We start from the raw sequence: 17,552 nt of genomic DNA, 5'->3' as shown, positions 1-17,552 counted from the left end.
CTGTAGCCCAGGTCAGGCGCTTCTGCCGCTGTTTCTGGTTCAAGAGTGTCTTGACCTGGGGAATGCGGCACCTGTAGCCCATTTCCTGCACATGCCTGTACACGGTGGCTCTGGATGTTTCTACTTCAGACTCAGCCCACTGCTTCCGCAGGTCCCCCAAGGTCTAGAATCGGTCCTTCTCCACAATCTTCCTCAGGGTCCGGTCACCTCTTCTCGTTGTGCAGCGTTTTTCTGCCCAAAAAATTTATTTCCCACAGACTTCCCACTGAGGTGCCTTGATACAGCACTCTGGGAACAGCCTATTCGTTCAGAAATTTATTTCTGTGTCTTACCCTCTTGCTTGAGGGTGTCAATGATAGCCTTCTGGACAGCAGTCAGGTCGGCAGTCTTACCCATGAATGCGGTTTTGAGTAATGAACCAGGCTGGGAGTTTTTGAAAGCCCCAGGAATCTTTTGCAGGTGTTTAGAGTTAATTAGTGGATTCAGATGATTAGGTTAATAGCTCGTTTAGAGAACCTTTTCATGATATGCTATTTTTTTTGAGATAGGAATTTTGGGTTTTCATGAGCTGTATGCCAAAATCATCAATATTAAAGCAATAAAAGGCTTGAACTGCTTCAGTTGTGTGTAATGAATCTAAAATATATGAAAGTCTAATGTTTATCAGTACATTACAGAAAATAATGAACTTTATCACAATATACTAATTTTTTTGAGAAGGACCTGTACAGTCCTGGCCAAAAGTTTTGAGACTATAAACCTAAGGAAAAAGTACCCTCACAGAGCGACAATTATGGAAAACACCATAAATGTAGTTGCAAAAAGGTATACATTTTTATTGAAGATCAAAACACGAACATCTTTATGGGTGTTGTCAAAAGTTTTGAGACTGTCAAAAATATTGGAAATTAGAAAAGTTGGTGCTTAAAGAGACACTGAAGCGAGAATAAATCTCGCTTCAGTGCTTTTATTCAGCAGGGGCACGTGTGCCCCTGCTAAACCGCCACTATCGCGCCGCTAAACGGGGGTCCCTTACCTCCTAAATCCCCTCCGTGGAGCGGGTGGATCACTTCCGCATTCAGGCAGGGCTAATGGCCGCAGCCCTGCCTCACGCACGTCTGTCAGCGCGTATCTCCGCCTCTCCCCCGCTCCTCTCAGTCTTCCTTCGCTGAGAGGCGGGGGAGAGGCGGCGATGCGCCGCTGAGCAGCCGTTAGCCCTGCCTGAAGAGCAGCAAAATCTACGACCAAGCTGGTCGTTGATTTTGCAGGGGGGGGGGGGGGGGTTGGGGGTGAAGGGACCCCCGTTCAGCCGCGGGATAGCGGCGTTTTAGCACACATGCCCCTGCTGAATATAAGCACTGAAGCGAGATTTATTCTCACTTCAGTGTCTCTTTAAGGTTTTATAATAGCAATTTGCATATACTCCAGAATGTTATGAAGTGTTCAGATGAATTGCATAGTCCTTCTTTGCCATGCAAATTAACTGAATCCCAAAAAAAACTTTCCACTGCATTTCATTGCTGTCATTAAATAACCTGCTGAGATCATTTCAGTAATAGTCTTGTTAACTCAGGCAAGCTGGAGATCATTATGTCAGGCTATTGGGTTAGAATGGCAGACTTGACATGTTAAAAGGAGGGTGATGCTTGAAATCATTGATCTTTCATTGTTAACCATGGTGACCAGCAGAGAAACGCATGCAGCCATCATTGCGTTGGATAAAAATGGCTTTACAGGCAAGGATATTGTGGCTACTAAGATTGCACCTAAATCAACAACTTATAGGATCATCAAGAACTTCAAGGAAAGAGGTTCAATTATTATTAAGAAGGCTTCAGGGCGTCCAAGAAAGTCCAGCAAGCTCCAGGATCATCTCTTAAAGAGGATTCAGCTTCAGGATTGGAGTGCAACCAGTGCAGAGGTTGCTCAGGAACGGCAGCAGGCAGGTGTGAGCGCATCTGCACGCACAGTGAGGCGAATACTTTTGGAAGATGGCCTGGTGTCAAGAAGGGCAGCAAAGAAGCCACTTCTCTCCAAAACAAACATCAGGGACAGATTGATCTTCTGCAGAAAGTATGGTGAATGGACTGCTGGGGCAAAGTCATATTCTCCGATGAAGCCCCTTTCCGATTGTTTGGGGCATCTGGATAAAGGCTTGTCAGGAGAAGAAAATGTGAGCGCTACCATCCGTCCTGTGTCATGTGCCAACAGTAAGGGCTCGTTTCCACTTGTGCAGCGTGCGTCTCGCAGAAGCACGCCGGCACTGAGCAGGTGGGCGGGATCGCAGGCAAATCCCATCAGCCGTGCCGTGCACGGCTATGGGAATCGCAACCTCCGCTGCGAACTCTGCGGGGGGTGGTTCTGGCCGAATCGGCCGGCGGCGCAGTTATACCCTATGGCAGAGATTCCCCCGCGATTTGCCTGCGGGGAAACTCTGCGCATTAGCGTCGGAAACCGCGATAGTGGAAGCGGGCCCTAAAGCATCCTGAGACCATTCATGTGTGGGGTTGCTTCTCATCCAAGGGAGTGGGCTCACTCACAATTTTGCCAAAAAACACAGCCATGAATAAAGAATGGTACCAAAACACGCTCCAACAGCAACTTCTTCCAACAACAGTTTGGTGAAGAACAATGCATTTTCCAGCACGATGGAGCATAGTGTCATAAGGCAAAAGTGATAACTAAGTGGCTTGGGGACAAAAACTTTGACATTTTGGGTCCTTGGCCTGGAAACTCCTCAGATCTTAATCCCATTGAGAACTTGTGGTCATTCCTCAAGAGGCGGGTGGACAAACAAAAACCAACGAATTCTGAAAAACTCAAAGAAGTGATTATGAAAGAATGGGTTACTATCAGTCAGGATTTGGTCCAGAACTTGATTGAGAGCATGCCCAGTCGAATTTCAGAGGTCCTGAAAAAGAAGGGCAAATACTGACTCTTTGCATAAATCTCATGTAATTGTCAATAAAAGCCTTTGAAACATATGAAGTGCTTATAATTATATTTCAGTACATAATATAAACTACTGAAACAAAGATCTAAAAGCAGTTTAGCAGCAAACTTTGTGAAAACTAATATTTTTGACAGTCTCAAAACTTTTGGCCAGGACTGTAGAGTCCTATAATCCGGTTTGAACACTGCAGTTTCAGGCTGTGTGCAGCCCTCATCAATGCAAAGTATAGATGCCCATCTCCATATGGCTCTTTGCATAGGACTTGTTTGTTAACGTAAGTGATAATAATAAAGCTGACCATACACAGTAGGATTTTATTTCTCTTGTTTCATTGAGGGACATAGGAGACCTATAATAAACCTTGCCCACTAAGTAAAGAAGAATGATTATCTCTGCATATCTGTGTAATTGCTTTTTTTCTATTACTCTACGTTGGCCAGGCTCTTGTTCAGTGTCCTGCAGAGATTGTGTACCAAGAGGTTATCCTACAACCTGAGAAGATGGTAGTGTGGAACAGAACTGTGGCTGTATGCCAGGTGAGTCCCCAGTAACATGAATATATCCTCATTTGAGCTCTTTCTACCGTTCTACTAGTACAAAAAAAACAAAAACCCCACAGCCAGTGTATTATACTTCTTGCAAAGTTCTCCGGTCTGGGGCGTTCTGTGTATGTCTGGACATGCGTGCGCTCCTGTCACCGGGAATGTTAGTTGATTGCGCAGCGCTATTGCGTCCGGGCAGACTGTGCCGATTAGCCCTGACTTAAGGGTTTTCGAGGCTGAATTGCAGACAGTCAAGGTGGCGGCGGAGGATGGCGAGGGAGCGAACAGCCTGGAGGGGGCTTGAGGAAGGTGTGTGTGTGTGTGTGTGTGTGTGTGTGTGTGTATGTATTTATTTCTTTTTTATCTCAGTTACGCTTTAAAGAACAGATCTTATGTAAAATAGTCCGCTTTCACAAGATGAAATCCATAAAAGTCTCTGAATAGTGTATAGGTTGTCTTGTCCTTGTGACTCCACCATGGACATTCACATGTAAGAGCGAATAAGACGACAAATAGTGCGATCTGTTTTCAATACCAATTCAGGAGAATCCACCTAGCATAAAGGCACTCATGTATCAAATAAAGGATCACCAACCCTCACCGTGCTCCAACACTAGAATGGCGCGCTCACTTGGCCGCATAGCTGTCCAGACACACAGACCACTCCTCCTTTCTGCTTTCCTTGCTAGGTATAGCACCCAGGTCGACCTCAAAAAAGAGATTTCTAATTTTGCAAATGTCTGTCAGTAATAAAGATAAACATCCTGCACCAGTCACAAGGCAATGCCTCCTACTCAACCTGTTTTATTGCTGCCCACCCCAACAGAAAGCTTAGGGCACTGCCGGTGATCAGTAGCCTCATAGTCGAACTCTCCATAGCACTCCTCAAACAGCACTGGGTCCCTTTGTCTCACCTGGTATCATCTAGGGCAGGGGTCCCCAATTTTTTTAGTCAAGGGCCAGGTCAAGGTACTTCAAGATGATGGGGGGGCAGAGTATATGCAATTAAATGCCTATTATATTTATTCATATGCAACATACCCCATATGAAATAAACTATTGGCTATAAACATGTAGCCCTCATGTCTCATATGTAACCAGATCAGATATCATGACACTAACAGAGCAATTAAAGATATTATGCCCCAACATAGCAAATGCAGATACTATGTCCCTCACTTAGCAAGTGTAGTTTTGTCCCTGACACAGTAAATGCAGATCCCATGCCCATCATTGAATAAGTACAGATATCATGACACTAACGTTGCAAGTGTCATAAATGAATTACCCAATAGACCCCCACCGTAGTGCATTCGACCATCCTCCATGCAACTGCATCCTCTCGAAAAAATTCTGTAATTACTGTAAGCCAGTGGATACAATATCCTTTCAAACACAGCATCATCCATGATAACTATCGCCCTGCACACAATTAGCATCAGGAATAATTACAAGTATTCACTGCTTTCACTCCCTCCCCCCCTACACACACACACACACACACACACACACACACACACACACACACACACACACACACACACACACACACACACACACACACACACACACACACACACACACACACACACACACACACACACACACACACACACACACACACACACACACACACACACACACACACACACACACACACACACACACACACACTCTCACACACACACACACACACACACACACACACTCTCACACACACACTATCAGCAATGAGAAAGTGTCCCCTTCGCACCCAATCAGCGTCATCAATATTCTCACACAGCACCATTCCACACACAATGTCAGTCATTCGAAACCACCAACATTCACACAGCAATCAGTGTCACCAATAACACACAGCTAAAAACACAGTTATTACAAACCACACACACAAGACTGTAGTGGGGAGTATACAATCCAACTCACAAACAACCTCTCCTCCCCTTCACCCAGAAATCACTGTGCAAAAGTGCACAAGACACCACATACACACCCTGCAAAATTCACATTTCACACACCGCACTTATCAAATTATATTCTCACAAGAAAGTTCCCCATTTCTTCCCCCAGCAGTTACTTGAACTGCAGCCTCCAACAAACGCAGTAAAAAGTAAGCCAGTCTCCCCACCACACACTAACTGTGCATCGGACCTCCTCCCCACCATGTGATTGCTTTTGCACATGCAAAACCTAACCTGCCTCTTTAATCCTCCCTCTCCGCCCCATGCAGGAGAACTCACAGCAGCAGCCTTTCAGTAATGCTGCAGCCTGAAGAATCTGCGTTCCAGATAGTGAGTCTTGTCAGGTGTCAAGCTGCCATCCAGTTGGATAGCAGTGTCACCTGACCTGCATCACGGAAGTCCACTGGAAGCCAGTCAACTGCTGCTCACTGGCTCCTATGTAGTAGAGTGACACCAGCCCTGCTCTACATGCGGGCTGCCAATATTTTGAGGCTCTGCAGGCCGCATCTATAAAGAATACATTTTGTGTTTGGAGGGCCAGTGAAAAAGGCTCAGCGTGCCGCACACGACCCGCAAGCTGTAGTTTAAGGACCACTGATCTAGGGACTAAATATCGCTCCATAGCGTATAATCATAGCGTTTATTGGGTAAAAGACATTAGGATATACTCACAAACCTAGAAGTAAAAAAAGTGCTTTGTATTTACGAATCCTGAGGATGTCTCCTCATCTTATTGGTCTGCTCCAGCTCTGTAGCTCTGTGGAAACATCTAAATTAGTATTGATAAACAGATAGAACTATGTGTTGTTTCATGCTCTTTTTACATGTGAATGTCCATGAATGATTCACAAGGACAAGAAGACCTATACACTATTCAGAGACTTTTATGGATGTTTATCTTGTCTATTTTACATAAGTATTATCTGTAGTGTATGTGTAAACACTCTTGTTATAGTGAAACATTTCAATAGGCGATAGGGAAGCTCTTCTAGTGTTTTAAACAGAGTGCATAATTACAACTTCTGTTCATACTGTAAGCTTGCATCCCTCCACAATACAGACAACTGTCAGTACATTTGAACACCTAAGATGGTGTTGTGCTTTACATTACAGCAAAGTGCTACATTTGCTATACCAGAGCTGGACAGATACTGTGAGAGACACGCACTAGGCATAACCTAAAGTGGATATGTACTGAACTTTCACCATGTCTGCATCAAATGCCCGAACAGGTGCAGAGGAATTGCCTTTAGGAAATCACATCCATTGTGTTTTCATTCAAAAATAAGACCATTGAAAGCCTAATCAAAATGTATTCTGAATTAGTCCTGATGATTTGAGTCTTGTTTACAAGATGCATCAGGAAACTGTATGAAGTTGTCATCGGCTTTTTTGTTCTAGTTTGCTGAGTTGTGCTTTACATATGACCACATTGCACTTGCAAGGTTCTAGATTGCTTGACAAACACCTGTATCACAATAGTGTGCAGACTTGACTGATATTTAAGATCCGATCTTTGTACACTTTTGTACGTAGTGTTTTGTATAGGATGGTGAGGTATGTTGACTGTTTGCACCATCTTCAGTCAAGTGTTTTGTTTTCTTTTTTTTTTTTTTTATCACAATGTCTTCTAGTGGGATACACTAGTAATTCAGTCAGTTCCCATTTCCACCTGTAAGAGTTGGCAGAGGCACCACTGCCGCGCTGGGCAACATGGGGGCGGTCTCCGCATCACAGCCGGCGGTTTCTGCCGCGCAGCCTTTTCCCAGCGCGGCGCTGGTGTCACGGAGCAGTGGGGACACCGCCGCCGCGGCCGGTAACATGGTGGTGGGTCCCGCAACTCAGCCGGCGGATTTTGGTGCGCGTTCGCGTGCGGACCTGGGGCCTGGTCTCTGGTATACAGAGGCTGAGGGTCAAGCGCGCGCGAGGCAACAGGACCTTTATGGTTGTAGAAGGGCAGTCAGCTGACCGGCCGGTCAGCTGACTCCAGCCGCCCTTCTGATTGGTTGAATGAATGGGGTGGAGCTGGGAGTCTTCCAAGGGTATTTAGACCCTGCCTGTCAGTTGATCTTTGTCTGCTGTCGTGAATACTTTGGTGTTAACGCTCAGACCTTAGTCCAGTTCCTAGGTGTTGATACCAAGGACGTCACACCTCAGTTTAGGATTGTATCTGTATATTACCTGTGTTTTGACTCTGGCTATCCCTGACTACTCTTTATTCTAATCTATCTTGTACCTCTGCCTATCTGATTCAAGTTGCCGACCCTGCCTGTTTACCGACTCTGAATCAGCCTTCCGTTTCTGTACTGCTGCCGCCTCTCTGTTGCCGAACCTCTGCTTGTCTGACCTTTCTCCCTCCAGTGGAACGTCTCCCACTGGTAGGCTATCTCTGAGGCTTGCCTCTCTGAGACGCCTGCCCTAGCAGATTGTTACTGCCTGTGGCTGAGATTCCTCTTCTAGCCTTTAGAGGATCTCACACACGGGGTTCCCATTCAGAGGTAGCCACACCTCTGAGGAATCGCTGTGTGGTGGATATTTCCACGATCTCGTGAATTGACATTGTCGTTATTGTTATCACTGTTCTAGGTGTCCAGAGGTTAGTCATACTCGTATTATTGGTGATTCTGCAGGTCATCAATAATCGGGTATACATCTGGATTATTGGGGATACTGCAGATCACCAATAATCAGATTCTCTCTGTGCGCTTACGCCTATCGTTACACCACCCACCACGTTTTGATGTACCAGCAGGTGTGTTAATTCTTTAGTGATTTGTGGCCCAAGCTTGCCTCTCCCTGAAAAAGGTAGGTATCTGTATGTATGTATCCCCATGTGAGAATGTCAGAGGTGTGAACAATCCTGTATAAGCGATTCATAGCAGGGTAGCCTGGTCTTCATTCAGTTTCTCCTTAGCTTACGTGAGCTGAGACTTTAGAAATTGGTGATTTCACACATTAAAAAGTCTTCCACTATTTGCCATGGAAGATTTATGTTCCAGCAGGTTGTCTGGCAATTGCGTCTCTCGTGCTCATTTGTCTCATTTATTTGTCAGATCCTTCAGCGTGTAGATGATAACACACTTGTGACATATGATATGTCGTCAGGAGCAGCAGGAGGGGTCATCTCACCCAGGTTAGTATACTAACTACATAAAAAAAGAACATTGGGAATAGTAATGCATTGCAGAAATATCAAAATTCGAAACGAAATCAAAACGAAATTGCAAATAACAGTCTGTTATAAAACCAGTTAGGGCTTTTTTACACGAACGGCTGACATCAGTGCATTTAACTGCTTGTCAGCCACTCCTGCGTAGGGCACTTGCAGCTGAATGCAAGTGTCTGGCACTTTTCCGCGATTACTGCATTTGCAACGGAGCCGTCGGAAGCGGGCGTTTTTTTACTGGCTAGTAACCACACCGCATATCAAACACTCACATGCTTGTGGCTACAAACGATCCCATTTGATTGCATTATTTTGCAACCTATAAGTGCTTGACCCTGCCAATAACCCAGCAAAACGTTTAATGCGGTATTTAGCCGGTCATCTAAAAGAGCCCTTAAAAACGTAGAAACTTTTGTTCTACAATTTTTTTTAACAGTTAAATGTCTTTTTTTTTTTTCAGTGCAACAAAAAAAAAAATTAGGTAGAGAGAAAAGAACTAGCAAAGCATATAACATCCATGTCACTATTCTACTACAGTAATTTGTGCTTACTTTTACATCTTATATGGGCTCACTGCAGTGGCTGATGTCAATGTGTATGACTCCCTATTGTGTAACTGCTGGAGTATCAATAATATAAATTGTGTGTGCTACTAACCACTCTCTGGTGCATGCTTTTGGCCTCAGTTATTTGGTACTTGGCAAAGGGGTACCCGACTCTTACAAATTCTGTTCTTCCATATCAGAGACTTTGTAAACATCCGGCGGATTGAGAGAAGGAAAGACCGATACTTATCAGCAGGAATTGCAGGAGCCCATCCAACCAGACCTCCACTTACAAAATACGTCCGGTAAGGAGTTTGTTCCTCTAATAGAATCCGCATGATTATTGCAGTGTGGAAGGTCATTGCCTTGTAACCAGTCTATAGCTTGATGCCGGGATTCCTTGGAAGTTTGAAGCCACGCTCACGTCCATGAAAAAAAATGGGCACTTACCTCAGTGAGAGGCTTCGCCTGTCTCCCTCACTTTTTGGTTTAAATACATGTCAAAAAAATAAGTAATTGTAGTGATACAGACAGGGCCGGATTTACAACTTAGGAGCCTGTAGGCACAGGTCTTCTGGCGCCCTAAACTCTGCCCCTCAACACAGGCCACACCCCCAAGTAAAAATATTCTAAATTCTAATCTCTGTCTCATGTCACTTACTGTCCTTAGAATCTTACACTCTAATCGCTGTCTCAAGTCATCCTTAGTGACATAACAAAATAATTAGAGTATAAGCTGGCATCCTCATATAAAAATTAATTTCACCAAAATTAATAATTCGCCATTAAAGAGCACAGGCTGCAGCACAACACCGCTGATAAACTGCTAGAAAAGAGGAGGAAAAGGAAAGATTGGCAGGTGGAAAAAGACAGCTTCAGTGTCACTCACTGCCTGTCCCACTAGTGGCGGCTCTGCATTGCACCAGCAGCAGTCTTCCGTATTGTAAGGGTCCTCACTTGATGATCTCATCAAGCAAGGACACTTAAAGACACAATGCAGAAGAATACTATATACAAGAAATACACCAGCACACAGTATATGTTTGCAAAATAGAGTAATTTGTATTAAAGAAAAAACATCAGAGTATTTTGTATCAACCATCAAAGAACAGACCAGTAATCAATGAGTAATCATTGTAGATAACGGCAAACAAATCTGACCAGAACAGCTGATAATAGATCAATACTTTAAAGAGGAACTCCAGTGAAAATAATGTAATAAAAAAGTGCTTCATTTTTACAATAATTATGTATAAATGATTTAGTCAGTTTGCTCATTGTAAAATATTTTAAATCCCTGATTTACATTCTGACATGTATCACATGGTGACATTTTTACTGCTGGCAGGTAATGTAGCTGCTGCTTGCTTTTTTGGCAGTTGGAAACAGCTGTAAACAGCTATTTCCCACAATGCAACAAGGTTCACAGACCGGAAACTGCCAGGAGTACCACGGTCCTCAGAGTTTCTTGTGGGAGGGGTTTCACCACAATATCAGCCATACAGAGCCCCCTGATGATACATTTGTAATAAGGAATAGATTGCTCATGTAAAAGGGGGTATCAGCTACTGATTGGGATGACGTTCAATTCTTGGTCATGGTTTCTTTTTAAGAAGTTGCAGCATTTAGTACAGAGAAATGCAAATACTAGTGAGAATTCAAGGGCTTGATTCATTACACATTGGTACTATTACCCTGCACACACAGCAATATTACCATTACCATTGCACATAAGTACCACAAGATACACTGGTAGGTTGACCTGCAGTACTCCTGTAGTGCAATTACTGGAAGACGGCCCCACGTGGGCTCCCCAGTTGTAGGACCCTGGTGCGGACGCAGTCTCGGCATTCCCTATTGCTATGCCACTATGCCAGGCCTCACCCTGGGTCCTATACTAGGTACATTATAGGCCCTTTCTACTCTGAGCTCAGTACTGGAGTTCTATCTATATCACCTGATCTCAGCCTTGCTGAATGATGGACAGTCAGTGTTAGGCACATGTCAGTTTAGTGGTAGTGGGTTAGAGTAAAGTTACTAGGTAAGGGAAGTTGTTGGATTAAGTTAGGATGTATGGTAGACTGGGATGTACCGTAAGTTGCTGATCTTTCTGGGTTTGGGCTCGGGTCAGGCTAGAGTAAATGTGAGGTCAGGATTTGGTATTTGCGGGTGAAAGGGTTAAAGTGCTTTGTAGGACATAGCAGTCAGACAGAAGTTACAGATAGTGTTCTGTACAGCAGAAAGAACAGACAGGCAGCTCACATGAAGGCATCAGAAATCAGTCCCTTCGATTAACTAATCAAAGGCTTTGCCTGTAATGCAAGATTCCACCTTCTATTGTCAGCAATTAGAAATGCAAACATGAGTGAGGGGTTCAAAGAGATAAGGCAATCAGTCAACAATAGAACAATTAGCACCCATTACCCAACACAGAGTTTCTGCTAGGCACACGTGATCAAGGGCGCCACTGTCTATCTTGAACTTCCACTATTATTCTCCTTACTGATTACTTTTTCACACTCAGGAACACCCAGACAGGATACAGCTCAGGCTAAAATACATTTTGCATTACTCACGCACTGCGAGCTGGCTCTATCAGTGCAAGCCAAATCAGGGACATGCAGCACAGCAGACATGATAGAAGAAGCAGTTCAAAGAAAAAGCCGGGCTGCACCAACATGCAGACATGTGGGGGCGGAGCTGTAGCTACAGGCTGGTTACGTACAGAAGGCTCGCTGCTCCCCTGCTGCTTGTCAGTCACTGCTGCCCGTTACTGAACTGTGTGTGCTTGGCCAGCATGAAAAAAATTAGCGCACACGTGTCCCGCCCGCCCCCTCCCTGCCATGCCGATCTGTGCATAAATGATTAGAATTGCCACGTCACTGGCTGTGTAGCAACGCTAACAGGCTGGGCGGTCTGGGCAGGGGAGACCCGATACACATCACACTGCGAGTGGGAGCGGGAGTGAGTGATGTGAGAGGTGCTCCGCCTCAGACTATTTTGCTGTGCACAGAGGGGTAAATTCAAGGAGGGGGGGCCACCTTTGACCTATCAGGCGCCTGTAGGCACGTGCCTACAGTGCCTTATGGTAAATCCGGCCCTAGATACAGATTGCTGAATCAGTACATTATTAAAGATACAATTTTTCACCAATTCCCCACCACAGGCCTATTGATCTTCACAGGATTAAATAGAATAATGACCTCCTGCGCCTTAACAGATATTACTGTCAACATTAATTGAATATATAATCTTTTATTAAAAAACAGGTTTTCACACATTAAAATAATGACCAAATCTTGCTTTGCAAACTGTTCGATCTTCTATCTACACAGTCGTCCGACTCTCACACTGACACATTCGCACACCTCCACCTAACTAGTCCTTAACTCAAAAGCCAGCAATAGATGGTGTACTTCCAGAGCCGCCCGTTATTGGGGGTATGCTTTTATATCAGCGCTGAGAGTCCGCTTTTCAATAGCATTGCATTGGGGACCATACACCTAAAAATCGCATAAAATCCACTTGAAAAAAGTCCACTGGAATTGGTATGCCAAGAAATTATCCTGATGCCTCGTCAGTCAGAGGGTGCACACCAGAGCGGTTCTGAAGCGTCTTTTTTTTTTTTTTTTTGCTCTCAGTTAAAACGGAAAAAGAAACTGATTTTCAAAGTAATGCCCATGTTTTCCTATGGCACCTTTCACAGTTAATGTGTTTTAACTGAGATCTTTGTCACAATGCACTGCTATGGAAAAAACGTGTACTAACGTACACTAATGCACACCAACTGATTAAGTGTAAAAGGGGCCTAAGGGGTGTGGTGAGGCCCTTCACAGACGAGAGCTGTTACTTCTCATTTGTGGAAAGCTCCACCTCCTGACCTACCGTGACAGGGCTGAATGGGAGTAACTACGCCACACTGACTAGATAAGGAATTTTACTTATATGCATAGGGTCACGACCCTTTAAAGCATATACAAAATGCACCCCACATCACTGAAGGAAAAAAATATAATGCATTTAGAAGCTTTTAAAGTGAACCCGAGGTGAGAGGATATGAAGGCTGCCATATTGATTTCCTTTTGAACAATGCCAGTTGCCTCTCAGCCTCCTGATCTATTTGGCTGCAGTAGTATCTGAATCACACCAGAAACGAGCATGCAGTTCTGACAATATTGTCAGAAACACCTGATCTGCATATGCTTATTCAGGGTCTATGGCTGAAAGTATTAGAGGCAGAGGATCTACAGCACAGCCAGGCAACTGGTATTACTTAAAAGGACATAAATATGGCAGCCTCCATGTTACTCACACCACTGATTCACTTTAAACATGTTTGAGTTTGTTTGTGCAGTACTCATTTTCCTTGTTGACCATGCTATTCTATACAAGATTTCTGAAGTCATTCAGTGTCCACCTGGTGGTGCTGCATGCTCCATATAATGGAGAGACGCCTGTATGAAAAAAACCTCAGTTTTGAATGCAGTTAGTGGAAAAAATCCTGTGGCGAATGTGATGGTTTGATAATGGGTTAACAGTAGAATGGTTTATCTTTACAGGGGGGAGAATGGACCTGGGGGGTTCGTAGTCCTGAAGAGCTCACGTAACCCATCTGTCTGCACCTTTATATGGATCTTAAACACAGATTTAAAGGTATGTATACAAAGCAAAATAGTGAATGTAGTTTGCTTCTTGGTTGTCACAGGTTCCTTGTTCTCCTGAGGTAGCTGGGTGAGGATGGGGTGGAAATCCTAACATTGCTCGGACTGCGCTGTGATGCTGTCGGCGCCGGGGGGCTGCGCTGTGATGCTGTCGGCGCTGGGGGCTGCGCTGTGATGCTCTCGGCGCATGGGGCTGCGCTGTGATGCTGTCGGCCGCGCGGGCTGCGCTGTGATGCTGTCGATGCTGTGGGTCTCATAGTAATGCGGTCGGCGTCGAGGGCAGCGCTGGCGGTGCTGTGGGTCTCACTGTAATGCTGTCGGCGCCGGGGGCTGCGTTGTGATGCTGTCGGCGCAGGGGGGCTGCGCGCCGTGGGTCTCACAGTAATGCGGTCAGCGCCGGGGGCCGTGCTGTGATGCTGTCGGCGCCGGGGGCTGCAATCGCATGTACTGTGACACTGGCAGAGAAAAAGGCTACAATTGCCAAATTGGCAGAAGAAATAATCTGGGCTGAATAGCTGATTGCATTCTGTGTCTCCAGTAACTGACAATTGTTAAGAGCAGTATGAATTACTTACTGTACATTGTATGTCATAATTGGGCTACACAGAGACTTAAAATGGAATTCCAGTTTTGCTGGAAAGAAAGCAATCCTCTCAGTTCAGGTTCCTTGCAAGGATTTGCCGGGGGATTTCTGCAAGCATTTCTCCCTTTCCCCAGTTCTATGCGCAGAGACACATGCAGCCCTTCTACAGGATTCTCATCAGAAATGACTGATTTTCAGAGCTACATAGGAAGAGTTGCTGTGCTCCCTTCTCTTTGAAGGAATTACTCAGGAGAGGAGAGAGTTGCTAACTAAAATACCTATTCTATAGATGGAAAATGCTGTTTGTTTTCCGAGCAGACATTTATAGTTTGTTGAAAACTGAAATGTAAGATAATTTTTTTTTTTTTTCAGTAGAAGTAGAATTTCACTTTAAAGCAAACCTGACATCCGAGTCTCTTAAAGGGGTTCTGTGGAGTCCTGCAATAAACAAAAACAGACACTTACCTGGCGCTTTTATCAGTCCCCTGTAGCTGTTATGTCCCGTGCCGTCTTCCTCCGATCACCCGTTCCCCCGCCGCCGGCACCAGTCAATTGTTCGTCTAACAAGATGAATAATGCGCGCTTGCGTCTTCGGGAGCTTACTGCTCAGGCGCGGTACAAGGTTTTCTTGTACTGCACCTGCGCAGTAAGACGGCAGCGCGCAGACGCGTAACTAGACCGGGACCGGCGGCGGGGAATGAGTGATCGGAGGAGGACGGCGCGGGACATAACCGTTATAGGGGGCTGATAGAAGCTTCAGGTAAGTGTCTGTTTTTGTTTCTTGCAGGACTTCACAGAACCCCTTTAAGTGAGAAAAGTGTTGAGTGTTGTGGCTGTGGCAGAGTCACATGAGCAGCATTTGGAAGCACTAAAGGACAAATGGTGGACTCTTTATTAGTGATGCTATCAAGAGGGCTTACTCGTGATTCAAATGAGCTTTAATTGCTGCAGCTGAGCGGCTGGATGAGAATGGGTTATTTACCCATAATTCCGCCGTGCGCCCTGCACACGTCCTATTGGTTGCGTTGCAAGCCTCACCAATAGGACGCGTGCAAGCTGTTGGAACGCAGGGCAGATGGCGGAATTATGGGTAAATAATCCATTCTCACCCAGCCGCTCAGCTGCAGCATTTAAAGAGAACCTGTACTGAGTAAAATTATTTAAAATAAACACATGAGGTAACTTCAAATGAACATTACATAGTTACCTCGCCATCAGTTCCTCTCAGAAGCTCACCATTTTCTTCTTACAGTGATCCCTTCCAGTTCTGACAACATTTTGTCAGAACTGAAATATATCATTTGCGGCCAGTTACATATCAGTTGCTGTCAGTTACAGCTGAGAGGAGAACTGATGTGTCCATGTTTCCCTATGGCTCAAGTGGGCGATGTTACAGTTTAACAGTGTGCTGACCAGAAAGCTGTTATGGGGTAATAGCCATTTTCAAAATGGAGGACGGAGAATTCTATTGATCACAGTGGACAAACAGGGCGCAGGAGAGGAAAAATAGATTGAGGAGTAGACTGCACGGGAGGCAAGTATGAGTTGTGTATGTTTATTTTGACTTTTAATTTTCAGTATAGGTTTTCTTTAAAGCTCATTTGAATTACGAGTAAGCCCTCGTGATTACTCGTGAGAGTATCACTACTCTTTATCACCAGAAATCAAAAGCTGATTGATTAGTCCTTTTAAGATGTGTGGAGATTACCAATCCTCAGATCTCAGGGCATTAGCTGCTGATTTTAACCACTTGCTGACTACTCCACGCCAATTGGCATGAATGGCCTGAGCGGCTATAGCTGGGGATCCTGTGCATGCATCCCTGGCAGTTTACTCCGCCCCCTCTGTCTTCCGCCCGCCGGCCAATTAGGAGTGCCGGCGGGTGGCGTTCCTTCAAACGAGCCAATACAAATTTTACAAACAACGTGTATTATACAGGCTGCCTCCTCCTCTGGTGGTCCCAGTGTGCCCAGAGATGTGCATGCCCTGCATGTGAGTTTGACACCATATCATCGCACATTGCACCCCCTTCATTGCCGCTGATCACCTCTCACTGGCCCCTGACAGGCGTCTGACTGAGGTCTGATTGACATCTGGTTGCCTGTAATCAGGTCTATTTGGCATCTGATTGAGGTCTGAATTACATCTGATCGTCTGTGCACTGTTGATTGACATCTGATCGCCTGTTTTCACTCTGATTGGCATCTGATTGCCCAGTGATTGCCTGCTGTTTACATTGTTTGGCATCTAACAGCTGCAGTGTGATTGACATTTGATCGCCTGTAATCAGCTCTGATTGGCATCTGATTGAGGTCTGAGATATCTCTCACACCCAGCATGGGTATGTGTGAAAACTACTTCTCCTGAGTACGGCAATACCACGTGTGACACTTTTTTTTGCTGTCTAGCTGCGCAAAGGGGCCCTAATGAGAACCTTTAGGCTTTACAGGGGTGCTCACAATTTAGCTTCCCCCAAAATGCCAGGACCGTACATGTACCCCACAAGTGACCCAATTTTGGAAAGTAGGCAACTCAAGGTATTCACTGAGGGGCATGGTGAGTCCGTGGCAAATTTTATTTTTTTGTCACAAATTAGCAGAAATGGAAACACTTTGTAACAGAAACCGTGTCATTTTCTGCTAACTTGTGACAAAAAAATTTTTTAAATCTTCTATGATCTCACCATTCCTCTCAGTGAATACCTTGGGGTGTCTTCTTTCCAAAATGTGGTAATTTGGGGGGTATTAATACTATCCTGGCATTCTAGCACCTCAAGAAACATGACAGGTGCTCAGAAAAGTCAGAGCTGCTTCAAACTGCGCAAATTCACTTTTTTGTACCATAGTTTGTAAACGCTATAACTTTTACCCAAACAAAAAATCCAATAAGTGAATATTTATTGATCAGACATGTAGCACAATAAATTTGGACAAAAACTTGTATAGAAATTTTACTTTATTTTTAAATGTTACCACAGAAGGTTAAAAATATATATAAATTTTTTTTTATTTTATTTTTTTTTACAAAATTTCAGTCCTTTTTTTGATGAATATAATAAAAACTAAAAATTGCAGCAGCAGTCAAATAGCACCAAAAGAAACCTGTATTAGTGACAAGAAAAGGAGGTAGTTTGGGTGGTAA

At 44.6% G+C, this 17,552-nt stretch overlaps 1 protein-coding gene across 2 annotated transcripts in view; it reads left to right on the top strand.

Moving 5' to 3' along the window:
• The window catches only part of STARD3 (StAR related lipid transfer domain containing 3), a 71,786-nt gene that overhangs the window by 46,618 nt on the left and 7,616 nt on the right, over nucleotides 1-17,552 (top strand). For both annotated transcript variants that reach the window (XM_068263586.1, XM_068263587.1), the window contains exons 10-13: nucleotides 3,394-3,489; nucleotides 8,510-8,589; nucleotides 9,368-9,472; nucleotides 13,727-13,820. In XM_068263586.1, the coding sequence (XP_068119687.1) occupies nucleotides 3,394-3,489; nucleotides 8,510-8,589; nucleotides 9,368-9,472; nucleotides 13,727-13,820 (375 nt within the window). The remainder of the gene's footprint in view (nucleotides 1-3,393; nucleotides 3,490-8,509; nucleotides 8,590-9,367; nucleotides 9,473-13,726; nucleotides 13,821-17,552) is intronic.

The sequence above is a fragment of the Hyperolius riggenbachi genome, chromosome 12 (genome assembly GCF_040937935.1).
Source record: "Hyperolius riggenbachi isolate aHypRig1 chromosome 12, aHypRig1.pri, whole genome shotgun sequence".
NCBI lineage: Eukaryota > Metazoa > Chordata > Amphibia > Anura > Hyperoliidae > Hyperolius > Hyperolius riggenbachi.
This window is presented reverse-complemented; position numbering and strand designations above follow the sequence as displayed.